Raw genomic sequence first — 26,578 nt, forward strand, 5'->3', positions numbered from 1 at the left:
TGCACGATTGTACCAAACGCTTAGTGTGTGTTGCTAGATGCTACTGGGAAAACAGAGTGCAGCATCTGTAAAATGGGGCTCCTGCACTGGAGGAGCTTACAGTCTGAGGGGGGAACTTGAGGCCAGAGCCACAAACTTGGACAAATAGCATAAGGCTGCAAACACTGAGTGACAGAGGAAGAACAATTACTTTGTGAAGACAGTGAGACTCAGACAAGCAGAAAAAAGAGTATGAGATAATATAACTGAAAACACAGCAGTATAGCACAAGAATGCTTAATGTTAGTTGAATTCAAAGTTCGAACTTCACATGTAGGTGTTATGTAGGGTAAACACAAAACTTATGGTCCAAGAAGAGACATTTCTTAGTTGAAAACTAAGGGGGATCTAAAACAGCCACAGACTGGCACAGTGCAGAGAACCTGGGACACAGAGTCACCTAAGCAACAGGGAGCCACTGACTATGTTTCTGGATTCAGGTAATGGTAATGAGAATGGAATGACAGGGGTAAATGTAGGCCTTACACGTGACTAAATATGGTGGGAAAATGAAAAATCTTTGTGAATACTTCTTCAACAAAAAAGTGGAACTTGGAGGGGAAGTTTGCAGGAATTGCTATGAGCTTAAGTTTAAGGATGGGACAATCAAGTGAAGTGTCCAGTGGGAACAGAGAGACATGGGACTGGAAGCGAGGACAGGCCTCTGGAAATAACTTGTAGAGACTCAACAGTTGGAGTAACGGGAGTGGATGAGTAACAGGCAAGAGATCATTCCATTATCGAATTCTCATTTGCAGTTTATCAATTCTCACACTCTTCAATTCCCTTCACTCACAATGGTTAAGCCCTCCCAACTTCCCACTTGTCCTGCCAAATCTCGAAGAGTTTATAATTCCATTTAAACACCAAATCAGACATGTCTGGCATTTCTTATATTTTCAAAGGGTTTGTAAAATACATATTTACTAGTAAAATCTCCCAGTTCTAAGTTTTAGCTTTTAGCACTAAACTAGACAATATAAAAACTGGGAACGTAGTACCTCTCTCCACAAATTAACTTTTTACTTTTGGCTAATACAGTGATTCAACTATTTTTAAATGATTTGATTACTTTTCAGAGAAATTTAGCTGTTGCTTCCAACTAGGGCATCCAACAAAGGAGGCAAAACAGTAATTCCACAAAATTGGGTGTGAAAATATACGAGTGAGGAAAATAATGTTTTCCTCCCAATAAGTGTGTAAGGAGAAATCCGGACAGCCAAGTATGGAAGTGCAGGGATGGTGACACTCAGGCAGGCTAGGCTCACAAAGAACCCTGGATCCCAGCGTTGGCCAGCAAAGCACACTACTTCTCCCCTAATGTACTCCCAGAAAGGCTGATACGGAAACAGAGCCAGGACACTCACGAGGAGGAGCCGTTAACCCCTCCTCTCCAGGTGACTAGGAGGAAAAAATGGAGCAAGCAGCAATTTTCTGCCATTCCTCACCCAGAGGGCTACTTTAGCACTCTCCTTGGCTCAGGAGAAATGTAAGTACCAGAGAAGCCTCACAGACAGCTTCAAAGAAGCACTTGTTAGCAGTGACCTGCCAAGTTTCATCCTCTGTTGAGATCATTAAGAGCCTGTATCCAGAGGTGGAGGGCTAAAGCCTAGTTAATGGACTTAGGATGTACTCTTCTCTACAGGCGAGGGCTTTAGAAGAGGAACTGTCCCTACTCTCATTCCATTAGCATAAAAGTATGCACTGATATCCACCTCCGTTGAACAAATAATAGGAACTGTTCGTTTAACCCAACACAGATAACGTGCTCACTTTGAGATTTCACATTAATACAAGAAGAGAACAGAAACGAGAGTATTTTGTGCTTAAAATACATTGGCTTCCGCTACACTCCCTACTTCCTAAATGTCTCCATATTAACAGAAGAAAAACACAACTGGGCTTTGCATTCACTACTTCAAACCTTGCCTTCTTTAAGACCGCATCAGAGCAAAGCCAAGCCAGGCACTTAAGAGAACGGGTTCAGGCAAATTAAGAGTTTAAAGAGAACAAGTAGCATGCTTGCCCTCCGGCACCTTCCTCATGCCCCCTCCCGATGCTAAAATGCACTGCCATGGTGTAGGCAGGCTGAGAACGACTCAAGTGCAGAACAGGTTACGAGTCTTTACAGCCTAGTGAGATTTTCTCAACCTCTCAGCCACACTAGCTGGGTAGACGCATCTGAGTCACGCCCTAGTGAAGAATCAATTTTACAACTAAAAGATTTCCTATGAACGTCAATGGCTACTTTTGCCTCACAAAAACAAAAACAAACAAACGAACAGAAAAACAGTTGTTAGTATTAGGACAACCTTTTTAGCTGAAGGACTGTTCACATCAAAGCCTTACCTCCCCAATGGGTGCTAAGAACAGCACAGGAAGGCAAATTTCAGAAGCTTTCCCGACAAACACAAGTCAGGGATAAGGGGTTCAATATGCAAAGTCTTTTATTTAAAATTTTGAAAAGTTAAGTCTTGTGATCACCTCAGGATATGCCATTCCCATTATAAGGAGAAATGACGGTTTTAAACTCGTGTAGAGCTTCATTTTCATGTACAGAACTCTGTAGGCACTTTAGAAGTGAAGCTTGGCTTCAAAATACAAACACTGGGGGCTTTGGCTCAATCTTTTAATATAAAAAATTCACTGATGTACAAAAATGTGAAAGTGTGACAATGACAACATATGAAATTCTGTGACTGAAAGTCCCCTTGAGTGCCCGCCGTGGCGCACGTGTACCAGCCCACACACACTCTGGCGTGGAAACATAAACTAACGCAAACCAGTGCTACCAAGAAGCGCCAACCCGTGTGTTCTCCATTCCACCAATCACAGACCGATAGCTACTCCAAACATTCAGTAACAGAAAGGACGGCATCTTCCAGGAACAGCAAAGCAGATTTGTTACTCACGATGGACCAGCACAAATAAACCGAGCAGAAAGAGTACTGCATACTAGAAAACAAACACAGAACCACAAGTCAGAGAAGTTTTTACAGGTTCACATGTCCTTACAGTTAATTAATAAACTGGCCTTTGTGACCATGATAAATTACTAAACTACCCAATTAGTCTTTAATCTTTTAACAGTAATCTATTTAACAGTTTCCAAAATTAAGCAAAAGATCACAATTTTAGTGAAGCATATAATTCAGGATCTTACCTTAAATTTAGGATAGTCATTCATGAGGATCGTCACAATCCCAATATAAGGAACAAATCTAAACAAACAAAAAATTGATCATCACAGAACGTCCTAAGTAGCTGTTATCATTTCCTGAACATTCTCAATATCTTCCATAGAATACTAATTTTCAGTTCACAAAGTCCACTTGTGTATACTGTCCTATTAGACCCTTTCAACAGCCCATGTGATAGGGAAGTTAGGAATATCGCCATTTTATAGATGAGGAAACAGAGGCTCATGCCCAAGGTTATATAGCTTCTGTGTGGCAGAACCAGTACCAGATCTGAGGTCTTAGACCTCTAGCTGGCAACTTTAATGCATTACATGCTGATTCAGTGCTAGGGGCTGGGTTTGTCATCAGAACCGCTGTCAATCTAGTTGGGAGCCAAGGCATACACAGCCAGAACGTTACAAGGTACTTCATGTTAAGTGTCCAAAAAGTGAGTATAAGAGCTCTATTATAGTACTTAAGATTTCACCACCCTCTCATTTTTTAACCACTGTAATCTGGCTTTGGCTCTTTTAATCCTGAAACTTTTTCTAGAACGGTTTTAATCACTGCACGCAGCAGACCAGTCTCAGTTCTCATCTTCCTTTACATCTCTGCAGCATTTGACTTTGATGACCACAAATTTGCCCTTGAAATCCCTTTCTCCTTGGTTTCTGTAACACACCACAAATTTATTCCTCCACCTAACTCTTGGCTGCTACACCTTTGTTTTTTTTTTTTACTATCTCTTTCTTTCCTCTTGCCCCTAAAGTCTGTCCCCTCAAACTAGGTAAAACCACCTGTTAAATAATCTCACAGCACCTTATATATTTCCTTTGAAGTCTTCATCACAATTTTAATTATGTAATTAGTTGTATCACCAGCTGGCTAGTGCCTGTCTCCCCTACTAGACTCTAAGGTCTACAGGGGCAAAAACAATGCCAATCTCGTTCCCCACTGTATCCTCAAGGCCAAACATAATGCCTTGCACATGGTAGACATCCAGTAAACACTGCCTGATTCAAGTGTCAATGTCCAGGACACTTCTTTTCTTTTTCCCTTAAGGATCTCATGTTCTCCCAGGACTTCAATTCTCCCCCCAATTCAAAAGATTCTTCAACATCATAAGAATTCAGGACAGAAAGAGAAAGTTGGCAGGGTACCATCAATGTGGTAAATGGCAGTTAGCAAATGTACCACTTTCTTCTTTTTCCTCCTCTTTTACTGCTGGACTCCAGAGTGGACAAGGTGATACTGTCCTAGAGAAGGGAGGTTGGGCTGAAGTGGAGATTGACCTTTGTGCACTTTAAAATAGCCCAGATACTTTTATTCAGGGCATTCACAACATTTGCACCATGCGAAAGGTGCACAAACAAATTACCTCCCACATAACACCTCCACCATCAAAGCCTTAGGCAAATTTGAAAAACAGAAATTTTGGCTTTAATGCATTTCACTTCCTTTAAAGAACTCCTCTTACTTCCTGTTCCCTGTCCTGCCACTCTCCCTTCTGGCAGCATTACTCAGACCCATCTCTCTCCCCATTCCCAAACTCCCATTCTAGAAGTTGATGTTTCTTAAAACCTAGACCTCCTTTGTCAGAATCACTTGGACAGCTTGTTAAAAATGCAGATTGCTACATGTTCCCCAGACTTACTGAGTCAGAGCATTTCTGGAAGGTGGGGCCCAAATGGTGCTTCCGTACACTAAAGTACAAGAAGCACAGTTCTAGCAAGTGAGATGCATGGAACAGGCATGTAGTGACAAATAATATCCCCTCTCAGGGCCCACGCTTTGCTTTCAACCCCTGGAACATCTAAGAGCTGAAAAGTAAGTCACTACAGAAGGGCATAGCTAAGCTCCAGGAGGGTGGGTACAGGTTTTCTGCATTTTTAATACACATATTTTTCCTTTTTAATGTAATAACTTATTTCTTTTGTCTCATTGATAACACTTTCATAAAAGCAATAGCTTTCAATGAAGGTAGATTATCTCATTTAAGAATGCAAAGGCAAATGCCCCACAGTAAAACGTAGATTAAAAGCTATAAAGGAATCTGTGATTTCCATTAAAACAATATCAGGCTGCTAATTCTGGTCTGCTTATCAATCATTCAGCGCGTAGAGACTTTCACTGTTACCTCCATGCAATGACATCTATGCTCAAAGAACCACATCCTTTGGTCTCCCAATGATCACACAGTCTGCTTATGAATTATTCATGGAAACATTATTTTCCCTAAGGTTTTTCCTTGCCCAGCATTAAGTGAAATGGAAGCAGCTTGATCTTTAGGAGTAATATAAGCAAAACGTAAGGCTGCCAGAATATGACAGGCAGTCCAAAGTCAAACAACAGATTTAATTATCTGCACCACTCTCTCTCTCCATGGACAGAGACAGCAAAGAGCTGCTAATCAAGTGCACGATGCTGCCATCATCAGTTATCATAAATTCATATCAGATGTTCTTTTCCCCTACTCCGCTCACATAAACTCTGCTAAAGCAGAGCTGATAATGAGGTTTAAAATAAGTAAAACAAATGTCACCCATGAAGCCAACTCCAACACCAGCCTGTGCCAAGTCAACATCTAGAAGGCAGAGTAGGGATAAATACACGTCCCTGGGCGTTCCTGGGGTCAAAGTTGCTGCTAAGGAAGGAGCCTCAGAAGGAAGAACTATCTGCTGATGTTTTGGGAGAAAGTAATTTTGTCAGATGTCAAAAGAGGTCTATATCTGGGAAGTCCCAACTCTGGTTGGGATCACTACTTTTCTCCCACAATGATATGTTTCAAGTTAAGTAAAAAGTACATTTTCAAAGTCTCATCCATTAAATTGGTTTCAGTCAAGAGAGAGCACAATTCCGCTGCTCCTTCTTTATATTTTTACTCCTCTTTTCATTGTCAGTGTTCCTCACCTCCCTGGCCACCTGCGTCTTTCATCCCCTGCCCGCCCCCCCACGCCGCTGCTCTCTACTCTGCTTTGACCAACAGGTCCTCTTGTGTTTTCAACCTCCTCAGTTTAGAAAGAATCACCCCTACTAAATACTTAGCTGGCTCAGTATTAGTTTTATTTTCCAAAATTGTTCTTATTACATGGTACGACACGAACGAACCTGGAAAACGTTATGCTAGGTGAAAGAAGCCAGACACAGAAGACCACATATTGTAAGATTCTGTTTATATAAAATGCCCAGAACAGGCAATCCAGAGACAGAAAGTAGATTAGTGGTTGCTAGGGGCTGTGGGAAAAAGGGGATGGGGAATGACTGCAAATGAGTATGGAGTTTTCTTTTTAGGGTGTGGAACTGTTCTGGAATTATATAGTGGTAATGGCTGCACAACCTTGTGAATACAATAAAACCCACTGATTGCACACTTTAAAATAGTAAATTTCATATCCCAATATATGTGAATAATACCCCAATAAAAATTTTTTAAACTTGTTTTTATTTATGGCCTTAGGCTTCAGTTTAAAATTTTTTAGTGTGCAGCTGCTTGAAAAAAAAATTTTTTTTTAATGCATAAAGATATTTGTACCACAGTCACAGACTGGTCTGCAGAAAAGCTCTACTCTTAAGGTTTGGGTACAGTCTGACTTTGAAATATCAGTTTAGTGTTTGACAAACACAATTTCCACAAAAGGAAGTGTGATGCCCCATTATGTGTCAAGGTAAGCGGTGGTATAATCAACGGAAAGTGAATTGGTACAGTTAAGATTCTGTGCTCTCGCTGTTCATGCCCCAGATGTTTACGCTTCACGGAAGTGAGCACCAGGCTATTACATTTTTTATTAAAAGCCACACAAAGGTCCATATTTTCAATGTTGGGATTTTAGAAACAACATTGTATATAGTTTGGGATTTTTCAAAAATTCTTCAGAAACACAAATTACCTGAGTGAAAGCCTGGCTCCCCTACCCTTTTGTGGGATGATGCATCTTTTCCCACGACAGGGGGACAGAGTGAGCAGACGGGAGCTGCATTAAACACCTAAGCATCAAGATCCAGACAAAGGGACACTCTGTTATACTGATAGGAGTATAAATAAAACAGTATGGCAAAATTTGTCAAAAGCCTTGAAATATGCATGTTTCACCCAGTAATCCCACGTCTAAGAAGTGACTGTGAAGAAATGATTGGGCAGAGGACTGAGATTCATGTCACAAGGATGCTCATCATAACACTGTTCACAATGGAAAAAATGGAAACAATCAGAACATCCTACAATAGGAGATTGGCTAAATAAAAATATCCATACAGTAGAATAGAATACAGCTTTGAAAATAATGACATGGAGATAAATCTTTCGATTTGTAAAGATACTAATAACTTTGAGGAATGAAAAAAGATATAAACAGTGTGACCACTCTCTCCCCATAGATAAAAGGTGTCCCTGTATGTATACACATATATATTAATAGCTGCATCTTTATACATAAAGGCTAAAAGAACATAAACCAAAAAGTTAAATATTCATGGAGAGGGAGGGGAAGGAGAGAAGTGACGCTGCTTTTTGATGATTGCTGTTTTCTTATGTTTCTACATGAATCTGTACATTTACAATTAAAGGAAAAACATGGACTCAAAGAAGTTGATAAGTTTGAATAACTATATTAGCAGCATCTTGAGAACTGAGGGAGATGGGGACTATAATTTCTCCAAGGCACTGATAATCTAATTTAGATTATAAAAGTATGTTTAGCTCCATGACAGAAAATGCAGTGCCCTTGAACTGTAGGCATGCACAGAAAACCAGCTCTGCAGGAGACAAAACACACTGGTGCTTGCTCTGCTCTGCTCTGCTCCCTCTGGCCCCGAAATGAGTGTCTCTCATGCTGTAACTGAGGCAGGCTTCACTTAATGACTCACATTGACCTCTCTAAGGGACAGAGTCTCAGGGTGGTGGCCTGTGCGCTAGCGTAATCACTCTGAATCCACAGTGTCTCTTCTAGGTCAGCAGGGGCAGATGTTCTGACAGTGGTAAGAGTACCAGGTGGCATCTAAATAGCGAGAATCAGCAGCTACTCATTTCAGAAGTGTTATGCCAGTAATTCTGGTGTGATGGTTAAGAGGGTGGACTCCGGAGTCAGCCAGCTTACCATCAGTGTGACCTTAGATAAGCAACCTAATTCGTCTGTGTTTCCTCATCTGTAGAATGGAAATATTAGGGTTGTTCTGAGGTTAAAATGAGGTAATACTTGTAAAGCACTTAGAGTGAGTCTCTGGCACACAGTACGCCCTAATGAATGTGAGTTATTGTTAATACTATTAATAACATGAAGGTAGTAACAATCCCATACTTCCTCATACCAATAACTTACAATGCCTGTCCTCCACTGATCTGTTCTCCTGATAAAATCTGAAATAAACAGGCTTAATATAACTTTTTAATTTAATTTGACCTCAATAATTTCAAGACTAGAAATAAAACAGTATGGAATAAACTAACATGACAAAGTTAATTTAGATGAACACTTTAAGTTGTTGACTTAGTAACTACTTAAGAACTGTAAGTTTCATGAAACAGGATTAATACTGCTCTGGATCCCCAGAGCCAAGCACAGCACAGACATTAGAGCACATGGAAGGTGCCCAATAACATTTCTTAAATGAATTAAATAAACAAATGAGTTTTTAAAATTGTAACTCCAATTCCATCTCATCATTAACATTCTGTTCTTTATTGCACCCCATTTCCTCTCCTCTGGAACAGTATCCGTGAAGTTTCAGATGCATTTTAAGATGCGTACTTTTCTAAAGGACACAAGGTCACTTGGTAGAACCAGGACCAAACCATTATGTTCAATTGTGGATGACCAGACTACATGACTGAGAGAGCCATGTTTCAAGTGACCTGAAAAGCTCAGGAAATGCTCCCCTTTATACTTACCCCCTCGCTCTCCCTACAACATCTTTTTTCTCTAGCCAATGTTGTCCTTGTTTATAGAGGCCTCGGTCATCAACTGCATTATTATCTCCTTTGGTCAAAAACTTGATATGTCCATTTTGCCTTAAAAGAGCAAGGGAAAGCCAAGTCATCAAACACCTTCTTGCCATTTGAAAGCACAAAATTTGCTCTTACTAACCAAAAATTCCTGTGGAACTGTGATATTTTATCATCATTCCTAATATCAAAATTACTTATTTAGCTAAAAGGATGTTCACAGCTGTGTTGTTTATAATAGGGAAAAACTGGAAACAGGCTAAAAGTCTAACACTCAGGAGTTGAAATACTATGCAAGCATTAAGGATGATATTATAGAAGAATAGTTAATGGCATTGGAAGATTATACAAATTTTATTAAGAAAAGATTACAAAGTAGCATATACAGTATGATCTCATTTTTATATTAAAATAAACACAAACCACCAATTTTCTGGAAATACAAAGAGCAAAGGGTATAATCCTACCTCATAGAATATAATTGGCAAAATGAAGACTATGGGAAACTACAGAAAGACCCAGTTTCTTCAACCAATAAGTTGCAAGGAACAAAGAAAGTTGGAGAAGGAATTTACAGATTAAATACAAGAGATTATAAAGCCAGATCAGCCAATCACAACTGAGAACCTTACTTGAATCTGGATTCAAACAAACTGTCAAAAAAATTATGACACAACTGGGAATTTGAACAAAGACTGGAAACTAATGATATAAAGGAATGAGTGTTCACTTTTTTTAGGTGTAATTCTAATTGTAGTCATGCTTTTTAAAAGCTCATTGCCTATTTTATAGATATTTACTGAAATACATACGACATAACATATCTAGGATTGATTCAAAAGAATACAGGCAGGAGGGCAGGAAGAGGTGGTAGCGTAGGTGGGGCAGAACCGGCCGGAGATTAATAACTACTGGGACTGGGTGATAGGTACATGGCAGTTCTTTATACAGTTTTGCCTATTTTTGTGCATATTAGAAATTCTCCATTTTAAAAAATAAAAGCAAAGAAAAAAGATATTAAACAATATCTAAAATGATAGACCAAGGTGTAAATAGCAGCTATCTATAGCTTTCTTTATAATTTTTTCTTCAGCAAACACACACAGCTTTTACACACCAGGGTTTATAAGGACAGCATCTTACTTGATCAGAAAATTACTAGTTTAATCATACTAAAGAACCATGAGGTCTCTAATAATTTTAAAATTTAATTGAACGCAAAGTACTTTTTACAGTTGATAAAGACTATCTTAAAACTACTTCAAGTGAGTTTGGGTTAACCACTACCCTAAAAAGAAAAAATCAGCTTCAGACTGCCACTGACTAATATCTACTTAGATTCTAAGCCAGAAACTGGTTCACTAGACACTAAATCTGCAGATGAACTAAATTGAGAGGTGTTGCAAACACCAAAAACACTTAAGTGCAAACAGTCACTCTTAAAAATGAGATTCCAATTAGAAAAAAATGCAAATATATACAGAGAAAAATAATCTGTAGCTGACAACTTGGTAAGTGAAAGAATGTCTGAAAAGTCTGGGAGGGTGAAAGAGGACAGGTGCTAACAGGGGCTAGCTGCAAGGGTGAAAGTCAGGAGCAGCAGGAAGAAGAGTCAATTCAACCAGGAAAATAACAGCAATCCTACAGAGGCTGAAGAGTCAAGTCAGATATGAGGAGAGAAAAGCTGGGAAATGGGAAACCCCCCAGGAAAGGAAAGGGCTGCTACAGGAGATGTGGTTATTCCCAAAGATGTGATTTGCCAACAAAACAAGCCAACAAACAGACCCCATTCCCCTCTCTGGAATGTAATCAGGAGAGACTACTACAGCTGTTTGAAAAAGCACAGGTCCCAGGGCCGGCCCTGTGGCATAGTGGTTAAGTTCAGTGCACTCTGCTTCAACAGCCAAGGTTCAGTTTCCAGGTGTGGACCTACACCACTCATTGGTGGCCATGCTGTGGTGGTGACCTACATACAAAATAGAGGAAGACTGGCAACAGATGTTAGCTCAGGGCAAACCTTCCTTAAGCAAAAAGAGGAAGATTGGCAACAGATGTTAGGTCCAGGCCAACCTTCCTCAGGGGGGGGAAAAGAAAGCATAGGTCTCCATCTCCTTCATGTACTTTATAGTGTAACAAGTATTACTGATGGCAACCAGTTCCTATTAGACTTACTACTAAGACCTACTCCAGGATTCATAACTCACAGGCCCAAAATACTGATTGACGACACACTTATACAGGACTTTTCCCTGGCTAGCACAGGGACCAATTATTTAATATCTACTTTCAAGGAGCTCAAAGTACTTATAACTTAATTCACCTATAATAATACTGTGATGTTAGGAGGGAGGAGACAATCATTTTATAAAAATGGGTGCAAAATAATATATCTATCTGCATAGAAAAAGCAAAGCTAAGGACTAAGCCACCCTGATGGTGAAATTTCTCTTTCCAAATACTTGATCACTTGCCAGTATCCAGTATCATCACCTCCTACAGGCCAAACTTACTAAACACATATTAGAGTAGGCTATAAAATAAGATAAAGTAAGAGTTTATGTGTGGGGAAAATATAAGTATTAAGAAGAGCTGACTAAAAGGCCAATATGAGGAGCTATCCAAGAGAATTAAGTCAACTGATAACATTTAAAAACAATCTCACCTTCTAAATTAAAAAAACAAACTTCATTATCTCCTAGCTCTCTCCTAACTCATCTATTTTGGAAGAAAATGGAAAATAAGAGAATAGGTAAGGGGGGAGGATTCAGAGAAGAGACTTCTCGCTGTTTGCCACAATACATAACAACCTTGCCTGTATTCCTATCTCATATCCCTCATGTAGCAGTGAGGAATAATGATTCTCCTATTTTTACTTAATTAAAAATATGGTAACTATAATAAGTGCAACATAGTTGTGTCTTTTTAAAAAACAATGCCAACCACTTTCTCTCAATTTACTGTTGTCCCCAAATACTAGAAGTTTCTCCATGTTTCTGACAAGGGAATTTTGCTTGAGCTCAGCAGCATGTTAGAGACGAGCTCTGGATTGCGTGTGCTTTTCCACTGCCTCATCAGACAGTTCAGTCCACATAATTGGCGTCATCTGGAGAACAGGTGGGACCAGGCAAATGACTACACCGAGCACAAAGAACAGGTTCCAATTCACAGATCCATTACCATTAGATTAAGCAGTACTTGGCATGCTGATTTTTCAGTTCAGGGATTCTTTGCATATGAGGCAATACCAGGTATACTCTACCATACGTTTCTGATATAATCACATTACAAAATAAGATTGAGTAGATCCCAGTGTTATTTGGGGGAAAAAAAATCTATGTTTAAAAAACAAAAAGAGAATCACCCAAAATTTAACATTACCTCTGGGTACTAGGACTACATGTGATTTTGTTTTCTGTATTTTCCAAGAACACACATGTAAATAAGAATGTTTACAAGACGGAGATTCAATAAATGAAAAAAGAGCTTTATATGATGTTTATAAATTTATAAAGGTACATTACATCAGAAGCAGGTGGTGAAGGAAAGGAGGGATGGGACAAAAGAGAGAGGCCAGTTCAACAGTTCCTACCTCTATTCCTCTTAAAGCTCAAGATTTTATTTCTTAAAACAAGGTTCAAACGAGAAATGAACAACAGTGCAAAAACCAGGCTGAAAACGTTCAGGACACATTTACTATAAAAACTTAATTCATTTTTGTTGCCCTTTGGTCTCATATTTAAGAACAATGTTAATACTATTAAATCAAATGATTATTACAATCAGGTATTTTAGTCTCCCCAAAAGAAAAAAGGAAATTGGAAACTTCATTATATATATATATATATTTTTTCTTCTTTAAAGCCCCCCAGTGCACAGTTGTGTCTTCTAGTTGTGGGTCCATCTAGTTTGTAGCATGTGGGACACCACCTCAGCATGGCTTGACGAGTGGTGGTAGGTCCGCGCCCAGGATCTGAACCAGCGAAACCCGGGCTGCCAAAGCAGAGCACGTGAACTTAACCACTCGGCCAACGGATCTGCCCCTGAAGTTTCATTATATTAATAGGATCTGTTATCTAAACAGGCCTGCAAGTTGAAGGCATCTCAAGAATCTAAAATAAATCAGCAAAACTCCAGATTACAAGTACCATACACCTTAAAATACTCAGAATGCTGTTGAAAATTGTTTTTAAAATGTAAGGGATCTGTCATTGATAGGGTATCTGTTAATGAACCTGCCCTCAAACAAGAGGAACTGTTTTAAAATGAAAAATTCACTCAATTTCACACATGAAAATGGACAACTTCTGCCGCACTCAAAGCAAGGCCTCTTTTAATTTGATTTTCTCCGATTCAGGGGATTCAGGGGAAAGTTAGTTCTGTTTTGTTCACAACAGGCAGCACTAAGAACAAACACAAACCCACTGTGAGAATCTGCAAAACACTACCTGTACTGAATAAGCCTTCACAATTCCAAAATAAACTTCTAAAACAATTAAGTTCTTCCTTCCTAGTCAATAATAGAATGTCATTTAAAAATTATAATCTTTCGGGGCCAGCCCGGTGGTACAGCGGTTAAGTTCACACGTTCCGCTTCTCAGCGGCCCAGGGTTTGCCGGTTCAGATCTCGGGTGTGGACATGGCACTGCTTGGCAAAAGCCATGCTGTGGTAGGTGTCCCACGTATAAAGCAGGGGAAGATGAGCATGGGTGTTAGCTCAGGGCCAGGCTTCCTCAGCAAAAAGAGGAAGATTGGCAGTAGTTAGCTCAGGGCTAATCTTCCTCAAAAAAAAATATAAATAAATAAATAATTAAAAAATAAATAAAAATTATAATCTTTCAAAATATATACTGAGGTCTGGAAAAAAAGAGCAGTCAGATCTTTATTTCATAAATGAAGAAAGAACGCTTCTAAAATAGAATGTTTGCAGGGATTTTAAAAAAGCAACAGCTGACAGTTGCCTCTTCTTCAAGTGGAGAAAATAAAATACTTTAGAGGGTGGTAAGAAGAAGATAGTATTTATTTAGGGCTTCATCATACTCAAATCACCCCCACTGTTTCACTCGCCCTCTCTGTGTCCTCCAGGACGCCTCCCTTTTCCTTCATTTCTTTCCTTTCCTTCTGCAAATTTTCCAAACCTAGAAATACCATAGCTTTGGAAGGGAGGGGTGAGGAATATGCAGTAGGACAGGGGAGCACAGGCTTGGAGCTCAGAGGTCTCATGATTCATCTTCCTGAACTCTTTATATTACAGATAAGGAAACAAACCCAGAGGTAAAAGCTTTTCCTCACTGTTATGCCCCACCTTCACCCCCAGGTGACTCTCAAGGTTTTACATATGTCCTTTCCAATTCTGAAAGGCAAGAGACTATATTTAAAAGAGTAACTTAAGATTTCAGAAATTTTCTTTGGAATTTACAAAAGTTGATAAATTATTCTTATTTGAAATGTCTGTTACAATGCCTTAAAGATCTTTTTTTTGGGAAAGATTAAGGCTACCTCATCCATTATATCAGAAGATTTTACTTTTATTTAGGATCAATCTTTATGTCATGTCTTTTTGGGGGTTATATACTGGGTTACTGATTTAGTGGGAAAGCAATAGGAAACCAAGAAAAACCTTCAGGGATATAAATAAATTAATAACTATTTGGTTTTCCGAATGTTCACCAAACCTTCAGACATTCATAAAAATGGACTGGAAGAAGGACCTAGGAGTTCCCCACCCATTCTTAATCTTTAGGTTATCAAAATTAAATACTGTAAAAAATAAAGCATAAAAATATTTTAAAACAGAGAAGATATAGTTTGCACATACTTTTCATGAATCTTCAAGACTCGGTGAACTATAGGAATCTCTCTCCCTTCTATCCGGAAAACAACAATTTCTCCCACTCGTATGGGATCTTCAACTCGATTTGTTAGAAAGAGAAGATCTCCTCTATGAAATGCAGGTTCCATGCTGCCACTGGGAGGGAAAGAAGAATATAAGAGTAAAAAGAAAGCCTGAGATTAAATTTACTTTCAAAATTAGATATTCCACAAAACAATCAAAAGTATCACCTTTGGAGTATATGAGATACCTTAACAAATATATCAGCATAAATGTGTACTGTTCTCTAAATATGGTTTCCTCAGACTGAGTTATATTAAAGTTTTCTTTAGTTATTAGCTTTCACTAACTAGTTCCATTTCAAGCATTACTATTCAAAGGAGCTTAAATTTTGAAAAGGGCAATGTTACTAAATTCCTTAACCTTTTAAAATTTCAAGTGACAAATAGAATATAAAAGAATGAACTTTATAGTCACTGCCCTTATTCTCACTTCATCTGAAAACGCTAAACATATTCAAATATTCAAATGAGAGCTGGATCATCATCTTCTGCCATTTACAAAGATACAGATCAAGATGACCTTATAGTTTCAACCCATTAAGAAGGAAAAACAGCTCCTCAAGTCAAAGAATAGTCAGCTACGGAGATAATGCTTGTGCTACCACTTTAATTATTTATTTATTTTTAAAGGAGAAACAAGAAAGAAACCCAAGGACAAGAGCAGAGATTCTTGCCTAAGAATTTCAGAAATGAGAAAAGGATTCAATTCCATGGTAATTAGTGAGGACAAACTTCTAGAGTGTCATCTCACCTCTCACCTGTTCTACCTTATACCAAGTACTTCAAAGGTCTAAGATATTTGCACTATTTAATGAATTTTTTCTTTCTATGAAGAAGTAACCCATCAGTACTATTTTCAGAAACTCAAGCTCCAGTTTTCAGTTACAGTAGATTTAGTAAGAAGAAAATGGATCGACAGGGAATAAAATTCAATACAGAATAACTACGAAGTGCAAACACTTCTGTTTGAAGACTTTGGTCCTTCTACATAAGGGAATATGGCAGTGGTTCCCAAACTTTTTTTTTTTTTTTAAGATTGGCACCTGAGCTAACAACTGTTGCCAAGCTTTTTTTTCCTGCTTTTTCTCCCCAAATCTCCCCAGTACATAGTTGTATATTTTAGTTGTGGGTCCTTCTAGTTGTGGCATGTGGGATGCCACTTCAACATGGCCTGATGAGCAGTATCATGTCCACACCCAGGATCCAAAGCAGCGAAACCCTGGGCCGCCAAAGCGGAGTGTGCCAACTTCACCACTCAGCCACAGGGCAGGCCCTGGCTCCCAAACTTTGCTGCACGTTACAATGACCTGGGGAACTTTTAAAAAAATCCCAATGCTAAGGTCATATCTCAAACCATTTAAAGTTTTTTCTTTCCTTCTCCCCAAATCCCCCCAGTACACAGTTGTATATTCTAGTTGTGGGTCCTTCTAGTTGTGGCATGTGGGATGTTGCCTCAGTATGGCTTGACAAATGGTGCTAGGTCCATGGCCAGGATCCGAACTGGGGAAAGCCTGGCCCGCTGAAGTGGAGCACACGAACTTAACCACTTGGCCATGGAGCCGGCCCTCAAACCATTTAAATTAGAATATCTGGGGATGGGAGGCAGGCGTCAGTATTTTGTAAAGATCCCAGGTGATTCTAATATATATCAAAATTTGGGAACCACAAGGAACATGGATTTTCAGTATATATTTATTCTTAAAACTTTTGCTAAAGTTCCTCATGGGGCAAAGAGTTCCCTTTTACAGAAAGTGTTCCGAAGGAAGACAGGATGTGTTTGGTGAAAATATCGTAGAAGTTATCCTAGATATGTAGTTTTCAAGTTTTTACTTTGATGGATTTATTAAAATCAGTGACATCCTTTCTTCAAATAAAACCTTGTTTGAAAATTATATAAATAAAACAGGTAAAAGCTGAGTTGCTCTGGTTGAATGACTCTTCTTTATGAGCACTTATTGTATGCGAAGTGCTATTCTAAGTTTTTGGGGTTTTTTAAACAATTTTCAGAACAACTCTATGATGTAGGTACTATTATTAACGCAACTTTATGGATAAGGAAACTGAGGCTTAGAAAGGCCTAAAGTTATAAATCAAAAAAATGACAAAGGTGAGATTTGCACCAAAGATGTACAGCAGGATCCACTCTCTCTGTGCTAAAGTGCCTCCGAGCCACTCAAGAATTTTAAGCATGGAGTATCATAATCATACTTGCATTTAAGAAACACCAAGTCAAAAGTTAGAGTATATAGAAGACATTCAAATATTTATTGAATAAGTAAACTGGAAAAGATAAAAAGTAGATTGGGAGACCAGTTCTCCAGGCTATTACTTATAATTAAATACTTGGCAACTATTAAAAGTGTTATTAAAAACATGAAAACAGGAGAATAAGGGGAAAAAATTGAGAAAAGGATGCACGAATAGAATTACTTCAATTACGTAAGAAATAATATACCTGAAAAAAGAGACTAAAATATTAATAGTGATTACATCCCAGAGCTATGGGTAACTTAGTTTCATCTAGATTTTTTGTGTGATTTCAACATTTCATATAACGAAAATATATTATCTTTTTTCTGATTATAAAAGCATTTTTTTAAAGGTCACTATAGCAGCCTAGGCAGGAAATGATGAGGGCTTGAAACAGAACAGCAGGGAGAACAACTATAAAAGGGTAGAATAGAGAGAGGGAAAATAACAAATCTGATGGCCAATTGGATACGACACAAGAGGGGATCAAAAACAACTCCTGGATTTTTAACACTGGCAACTGAGCAGATGGCAGTGACAGTCACAGAAATAGGAGAAAGAACAGGTTTTGTGGGAAAGGGAGATAAATTTCACTCTCATTACATGGGAGTTTCAAGTACCTAGTCAACATCCAGATGGAGATGTTCAGTGTAGGGTGAAAACAAGAGTCTAGACTTCAGGGAAGAAAGTTGGATGAGAAAGAAAAAGATTTAAATGTTCAGATATAGATGGCAATCAAAAACAGATAAAAGTGTGTAGTGAGAGGACCATTAAATAAACCAGGGGAAAATTTTTAAACATTAAATAACTATTAGTAAACATTATTATCTGATTAAACTATACTTTTAAATTTAATACACCAATCATGGTAAATTTTATAAGATATATACAAACCATTTAAATATTTTTAAACTGACTTCAGTTATATAAAGAGGAAAAAACCAGTTTTGAATGTTCCCCGAAACTTCAGTTAATAAAATAAATAATAAGAAAGTATTTGTCTTTACCCCCAATGGCTTCACAGAAGTCCTAAAAGCAGATTCTCAGGTGGCCTGAGTCCTCTGAGGCATATTTGGTTCCAGGGAAAAATTAGATCCCTTGAAGTTACAAGAAACCCTAGCCAGGCAACACCTACTTGGCCACCCAATCACGTAAATTACCTTTCTCTAAGGACTGTTCCTTCCAGGCTTGACCAAATTCTCTTCTAATATGTCCTGGTCTCTCAAGTTCTTTTCTTTATTCCACACTGGCAATCAGAAAAGCTTAGTATATAAACAACCTACCTACCAAATAACTTATCCAAATACCACTTTTAAATCCCAACTGATATCACAAATTTTCCAGCTATAGCGAATTGGACTATTTTCAGGACTATCCATGTGTTGAGCAGATCCTTAGTCTAGTCCCCTGCTCACTCCAACACCCCCAGTTTAAAGGTCATTAGATTGTCCATTAACATCTCCACTGAAGGGAACTCAATCTGAAACAATCCCAGAAGAATCACCAAAAGCCCTCCTGGACCCTCGCTCCATACCTTTCCCCAAAGCGCCAATTAGTGTGGCTTCTCCTTCTGTTAAGGTTCAAACACTTCACAAACTGAAGCTCTCCACTGAACTCAAGACTGTCTGAGAACTCAGGGCCACATAATTTTAGAATGGGAAAGGTCTTCTGACATCATCTAGGTCTACACTTCATTCTATAGATGAGCAAACTATGGTTCAGTGAATAGGGGGCTTGCCCAAGGCTATAGTTAGACATGAAACAGCTAGAGACCCAAGTCTCTATTCTCCCAGAGCAGTACATTATTCATGCTTTCCTAGCTAATAAAATCCACACATTTCTTTGGATCTCTAAAATTACAGTCGAATTTGATCATTAATAAAGACAGAACTAAGGTATGAGTAACAGTACAAGTAAGGTACAAGACACTGTAGACCCAGTGCCTCCAATCACTTGTTGCTGGAAGTATATCCTAGTAATGACAAAGAAGGAGTCAAATTCATCTTGTCAAGAGTAATGTACTATTATCCAGACTCTAGGTAACGTTAATGATTGCATTTATTTTATATTTACACTCTATTATCTCCAGAAAAGACTTGAGACAGCTTACATAATTAAGCCCAAAATAAGACAGAACTATAATGATTCAATTAAATAACCAAGTGGTAATTATCCAAAAATGAGCTACTAAATTAGGTTTTTAAATCACTAAGAGTATGAGTACCAGATTAGGGAAGAAAATTTGGTGGAGAAAAAATTCAGCACTATTTGTCACTTTAAGAGATGGCATTAATATCTTTCAAAACTCCTGAAGTCTATTTAGAAGTGATATTTAAAGGTCAGCAGGAAACATGGAAATAATTAGTGATGCTTCTGCAGAAAATGAACATGCTGCAGAAAAACTCAATTCATGGAGATGATATATAATCTAACAAACAAACAACTAAATATCAATCCTGATGTATCAAAGCAAAGTGTGTAAGAAAACAGAAGAATTTCTGGAAAATAAAGTACATTGAAAGACTTTCTTAAGAGACGTGCCAAAAACAAAGCTCATATAGTAAACATTTTATAGAAAAGTCATGAGCCCTTTGGGGTCTGAAAGGAAAGTGCCTAACAAGGTTGAGAATTTCTCACAATTGAGAAATAGCAACTAATTTTCTTCCAGGCCCTCTTCTGGGAAAGATTAGATTATAAAGGAATGATACAACAGTTATTCAATATCTCAATTTTTCTCCCAAGTAATGCCAGGCAATTCCATGCTTTGAAAAGAAAAATTAATTGTTACCTGAGCACCACTACAATTGGACTTTCACTTCCAGTTATGACCATTAATCCCTTCCAGATCATTAGTGCCGAGGAGACAATCATTCCAAAATTTAGGACTTGATAATAGAGCTGTAAGAACAAAAGAGAAGAGATCAGATCCATAATTATCCCCACCAAGAAAGCAACTGAGAGTAGTAACAACTTAAAGTTTCAAGTAGCCCTATTAGGACCGCTGATGTTCTGAGACACTCTGTAAAATGCTGTACTAATCCCACCATCGGCATCCCGGAAGAGCCCTCCTTCTCTCGCCCAAAGTATCCCGCTCTATTTTGTTTGTTAAACGTGTTATATTTATATAATAACTTACAATTTTCAGAACCTGCCACATAAGTTATTTTATTTGGGCTTTACAACCATTCAGCTTAAATTCAATCACACCCATGATACATACCAGCCAAGAGGAATATACCTCCACTTCTGAACTCGAGTACTTACTTTTCTACAACATTTATCCTTTGATAATCATCGGCTATTCAATGACTTTTAACTCCACCCCTCATTTTATAGTTGAGGAAATTTAGTCTCAAAGAGAGGAAATGACTGCCAAAGTCATACAGCTTGTCAGTCACAAAGTTAGGACTTGAAGGCCAGCCTTCTGTCTTACTAAATTTCCACTACTCGACAAACTAAAATTCTGTGGCATGAATAACCAGATACAATATCAGAAAGCCATTTCAAGTGAGGGAAATAATGTGAGCTAATTGTGTTGGTCTAAGGGTGGACAATGGGTAAAAATAAAGAGGATGACTGGACACCATGGCAGAGAGGTCAAGGAATGAAAAGACGGTGCTGGAGAGCATTGGAAGAAATCTGCAAAAGCATGTTAAGCTCAGATATGGAGAGCCTTGTATGTACGACCGAAAATGCGGAACTGAAAAGACATTCATAAAATGCTGTAAAGTGAAAAAAACAAGTTTCAAAAATATGTACGAGTAAGTTCATTCTTGTTATTTTAAAAAATATATGTGCCTGTGGACATTCTGCAAGACAACTGTTCTAGTCTTCAAAAGTTCAATGTCATGAAAATAAAGGTGAGAGACTGTTCTAGATTAAAAAGGACTAAAGAGATATAACAACCAAATGTAATGCACAAACTCTGACTGAATCTTGGTTTAAAAGAACAAAATGGATATAAGAAAAAATCCCAACTATAAAAGACATTTTGGGCTCAACTGAGGAAACTCAATATGACAAATTTTTTGTGGGTGTGAGGAAGATTGTCCCTGGGCTAACATCCATGCCAGTCTTCGACTTTGCATGTGGGACTCCACCACAGCATGGTTTGATGAGCAGTGTGTAGGTCTGTGCCTGGGATTAGAACCTGAACCCTGGCTGCTAAAGCAGAGCACACACACCCAACCACTACCGGGCCAGCCCCTGTCTTAAATACTAAATGATACTAGAAAACTAGGGTTAATTTTCTTAGGTGTGACAATACTATGGGGGTTATGTAGGACCCTGTCCTTACTCGTAGGAGATGTGTGCTAGTAGGAGTCAGCTAGCAGTAGTAGGTAGGGATGAACTGTCATATCTGCAACTCGCTTCATGTGAGTCAGAAAAAAATTTATATATATGCACACACACATAATTACACATAGAGCAAATATGGCAAAATGTTAACAATTGTTGAAGTTATGTGGTAGCTTACAGGTGTTTGCTGTACTACTCTCAATTTTTTTTTTAGCTTTATTGAGGTATAACTGATGCATAAAATTCTAAGATATTTAAAGCATACAACGTGATGATCTGATATACGTATCCTTTGTGAAAGAATTCCAACGGATTCATTAACACATCCAATACCTCACATATTTATCTTTTTGAGTGTGTGTAAGATCTTTCAATTTTTCTTAAAAATTAAAAAAAGAAGTATAGAAATAACCGGAAGAGAATAAACTAAATATGTCAGTGGTTACATCTGGGGCTATAACACTACGCAATATTGTTTCATCTTGTTTACTCGTATTTTCTACTTTTCTCCTTTTTAAATTAATTTTTATTTCCCTTGAAATATTATATACACATAGAGCCAAGAGATACATGTGAGAAAAACCAGCAATATCCTGGTGACGGCAGGCCAACTCCAGCAATCATTTTTGTGTCTTTTAGCTACTACTTCTGGTATTTACTCTCATCCTTTTAAAAACTAATTGCTTCTCTTGTTTCCATAAATTTGGAACATCATCTATTAACTACCTATCATGATGAGGATTTTAGCTCTCTTAGACCATTTTCTGTTTTTGTTCCCTACAGTAATTACCTGTCTTTCCTATATATTTTTTTTAAAAGTTTCAAGTTGCATCTTCTTATAAATGCATAGGTAATCTCTGGAAGGATACACAAGAAACTGGGGACAGTGGCTGCCTCTGGGAAAAGGAACTGAAAGTCGAGGTGGAAGGAGAATACTTTCCAATATATATGTTGCATGTTTTTAAAGTTCTTACTAAGTGCAAGTATCACCTTTTCAAAAATAAGTTGTTTAGGTTTGTTTTCTTAAGTCCATATTAACGGCCAGAACATTATCTTTCTGGCATTCCAACGAAGTATGACACACTCTATCAATATAATTAATGTCACCCACAAAGGAAGAAAGAAACTATGGGTATTTTCTAACAGACTCTATTTCTAACAAATAGTTGCTATTCTTTGAGTAATGGAGTAATATGAGCATACAGGTATAATCTGAAACCCAGTTTAATACTTCTATTTACAGGTGAGGAAACTGAGGCACAGAGAGGCTAAGCGGTGCACTCATGGCTGCACAGCTATTGGCAGGCAGAGTAATAACTGCTAGAACTGAGGTCTCCTAAATTCCACCTCTTTAAGATGGCAGCTTTAAAAAAAAAAAAATCTTTTTATTCAGAAGACAGAGTTAAGGAAATGGAGTGGGAGAGGCTAGAAGTAGGAAAACTGGCTTCTAAGAAGTAATTATGGTCAACCAGTGGATGAGCAGTCAGCAATTCAGCTAAAGGTTCTATTTTCCAAACTTTCCAAGCTAAAAAACTGACCTACAGTACTGATTAGGACAATAGCTTCCGGGCTCCAATCCAGAATCTTTGAGGGAGGCGCTGTGGGGTTCCATGGAAACTATACACTATAGTTCCATGATCCCTTATTTAAAACCTTTGGGGGTCAGATGTTTCATAATTCAAAATTGGCTAATTTTGAAAAAGTAATACCAGCATGTACCATGTATTATCTGACACCCCTAGCAGGGTCTATGACAATGTCCCATTATCAAGTATATTGATATTTCTGCAGCAAAACATAAAAAAGTTCACACTGAAATAAAACTAAAAATAGCCATGTCAGTCAGTTCAAGTTTGTTTTGTTGAGGAAAATCTTTCCATTTTCAGAAGGGCACAGATGTAAGGAGTGGCAGAACAGGTGTGGGATATCCAATAACTGTTCTTTAAAAGAAGAATGAGGGACCAGCCCGGTGGCCGAGTGGTTAAGTTTGTGGGCTCCACTTCAGCAGCCAAGGGTTTTGCTGGTTCTGATCCTGGGCGCGCACCCAGCACTACTCATCAAGTCATTCTGAGGATTCCCACATAGCAGAGCCAGAACAACCTACAACTAGAATATTTAACTATGTACTGGGGGGCTTTGGGGAGAAGAAGAAGAAAGAAAAAAAGAAGATTGGCGACAGATGTTAGCTCAGGTGCCAATCTTTAAAAAAAGAAAAATGAAAGGCTTTAAAATCATGATTTCTTATGTCCCTGCAAGGAGGTCACTATCCTATCCACAATTACCCTTCTCTTTCTCCTCAGACATGTAACGCCACCTTTCACTATAGAGTCATTCTTGTGAAATTTTTCTAGACAAGATCATCCTCATGACTATTATAGGGAAAGAGCTTAAAAGTCCCTCACCAGTATAACCGGTAATGTTCCTTAAAAGATGCCTATTTGCATACTGCTAAGTCTGTCTGTGAGCCAAAGCTAGGTAGAAGCACACTATTTGCTAAAACAAATGCCCTACCTGAGCAAAAATTTGAAAAACATCATATTCTTTTCCCTTTCTTTTTTCTCCTCTTTTTCCCATCAATAATCATGACTCGAAAGACAAATATATTGCCTCCCTAGCCCCTGCTTTCTTTACCACTACATCTGAATGCTTATGAACGCACATTACCAGAAAAAGTGCCGTCTCCTGGTATTGGCAGAAATCAGGTGGCAGCCACCTAACCTTCTCACACCATTTGGCCACACCAAGCTAACTATTAATAAGACATTGTGATGTATGTAGCAAAACAACGCAGAATTGAATAGTCCCATTATTTTTTCTCAGAAGTGACTGGAACAATACACTCCTCAGTGCTCAAGGTGAAACTAGAAAAGAATGTTATTAAAACCGATCAGAGCTCTATGTAATATCTCTTGGTAGGTATGGCATGGGGATTTGCGTCTGCTACTTTTCTTTTGCACTTTTAAGAAGTAATGCGTGGACTCCTTCCCCAAAAGTTCTGTGACAATTTAAACTGCACCGTAAGCAATATACAACAAGAATTAAAGAACAGCCTAGGACAGAAAATTCAGCAAAATAAAAAGCTGATATTTCCTATTCTTCTAAGAGATATCTGAAGTTCAGCATATAAGATATTTTCATAAAAGTCAGACCTCCAGCAGGCTCACGCAAAGACAGAAGTGACCATGGAAGCAAAAATGTATCTCAGAGGGGCAGGTCCGGTGGCGCAGTGGTTCAGTTCGCACTTCTGCTTCAGTGGCCCAGGGTTTGCTGGTTCAGATCCTGGGTGTGGACATGGCACCGCTTGTCAAGCCATGCTGTGCTAGGCGTCCCACATATAAAGTAGAGGAAGACGGGCACGAATGTTAGCTCAGGGCCAGTCTTCCTCAGCAAAAAGAGAAGGATTGGTGGCAGATGTTAGCTCTGAGCTAATCTTCCTCAAAAAGAAAAAAGCATCTTAGAGCTACAAAATAGCAGTTGGCCTAAGTCTTAAATTCAACTTATCTTAAGACCTCAAACTAACAGACTCATTAATCTATAACCAAAATTTCCCTGCTTTCTAACTCACAGAAGAAGAAGCAATTAGAAGCTAGGGTATGTGAGGCAGATATATGGACAGCAGCTAGAAGTAAAACTGATGTCATTGGAAAAACTGAAGCATATTCAGAGTAGACATTGTTACCATGGCCCAATAAAGTCACTGATAGTCCCGGCGAGGATCTTAAATGATAACAACAACAACAACAAATCTTAAATAGTCTAAACAGACATAATATCACTAACAGTAAGACAAGTTTCATTTAAAAAATCTGTTAAATCTTTTTGAAGTCTGACAAATGAAAACATATCTACACAACAGATGTACAGCAGCTTCATTCATAATAGCGTCAAATTGGAAAAAACTCAAATGTCCATCAACAGATGAATAAATCAATCACAATATTTCATACAGTGGAATACTACTCAGGAACAGAAAAGAAAGAACTACTGACACATACAACATAAATAAACCTCAAAAATATGCTATTTGGGCCAAGTTGGAGTAAGAGGGACTAAATTTACCTTCTTGCCTGAAATAACTAAAGCATTGCACAAAATAAATGAAACAAAGATTTTCAGACATTGGACATGTAACTGTGTTTAGGCAGTGTAGGATCATGACTACTCAGAAAGGAGAAACAAGGTGAGCCCTACGATCGCCCCAACTTACAGACTGGAGAGTTACCAGACCACAGGGCAAAGGGGAAATGCAGACAGAGCCTGGAAGTCTCCCTGACTTGAGGATAAAGAACTGGGAGTTTGGGAAGGCAAAGGGAGCTAGAGATTGCAGGCAGTACAGAAATGAGAGCTACATAAAGATCTGCAGAGGGTTTCCTCAAGTCTTCAGCTGAGTGATGATCAGCAATGATCAGTGCGTGCATGTGAGGAAATAACAAGGATGGAAAAAGAACCAACTAAAAGGAGGAGATGGAACAACTCTTAAAGCTCATAAGGGGCAGGAACAGATTGTTTCCACCAGCCAGAGTGGAAATCCTCATAACACATGGGCTTTGGATAGAGTATTCAGAAAGGTACTGTTCAGTTGTGGTGCAAAATTAGCCTTAAACTAAAGGTTGCTCTGGACTTGCCTAACAATGCCTTAAAAGAGCCTGGAAAGAATTAAACTGTTTCCAAGTAACCTGACTGTATCCCAGAATAAAGCTCAAAAATACTCATACAGGAGTTGGCCCCGTGGCTGCGTGGTTAAGTTCGTGTGCTCTGCTTCGGTGGCCCAGGGTTTCACCAGTTCGGATCCTGGGCGTGGACATAGCACCACTCATCAGGCCATGCTGAGGTGGCAATCCACATGCCACAACTAGAAGGACCCACAACTAAAACATACAATTATGTACTGGGGGATTTGGGGAGAAAAGCAAAAAAAAAAGAATACTTATGCAAATACAGAAATATCCAGCATCCAAAAAGGTGAAATTCACAAAGTCTG

At 38.4% G+C, this 26,578-nt stretch overlaps 1 protein-coding gene across 4 annotated transcripts in view; it reads right to left on the bottom strand.

The window, feature by feature from the left end:
- Positions 1-2,468: 2,468 nt before the first annotated feature.
- Positions 2,469-26,578, bottom strand: part of SEC11A (SEC11 homolog A, signal peptidase complex subunit) — a 63,470-nt gene continuing 39,360 nt past the window's right edge. For 3 of the 4 annotated variants that reach the window (XM_046655309.1, XM_046655310.1, XM_046655307.1), the window contains 5 exons: positions 20,087-20,196; positions 14,972-15,121; positions 9,103-9,222; positions 3,203-3,260; positions 2,469-2,994 (listed from right to left, as the gene is read on the bottom strand). In XM_046655309.1, coding sequence (XP_046511265.1) covers positions 2,944-2,994; positions 3,203-3,260; positions 9,103-9,222; positions 14,972-15,121; positions 20,087-20,169 — 462 coding nt within the window. In that variant the 5' untranslated portion in view covers positions 20,170-20,196 and the 3' untranslated portion in view covers positions 2,469-2,943. Of the gene's footprint in view, positions 2,995-3,202; positions 3,261-8,533; positions 8,572-9,102; positions 9,223-14,971; positions 15,122-20,086; positions 20,197-26,578 lie in introns of all 4 variants that reach the window. The other variant, XM_046655308.1, reaches the window with a different exon arrangement.

Source organism: Equus quagga, chromosome 2 (genome assembly GCF_021613505.1).
Source record: "Equus quagga isolate Etosha38 chromosome 2, UCLA_HA_Equagga_1.0, whole genome shotgun sequence".
Taxonomy (NCBI): Eukaryota; Metazoa; Chordata; class Mammalia; order Perissodactyla; family Equidae; genus Equus; species Equus quagga.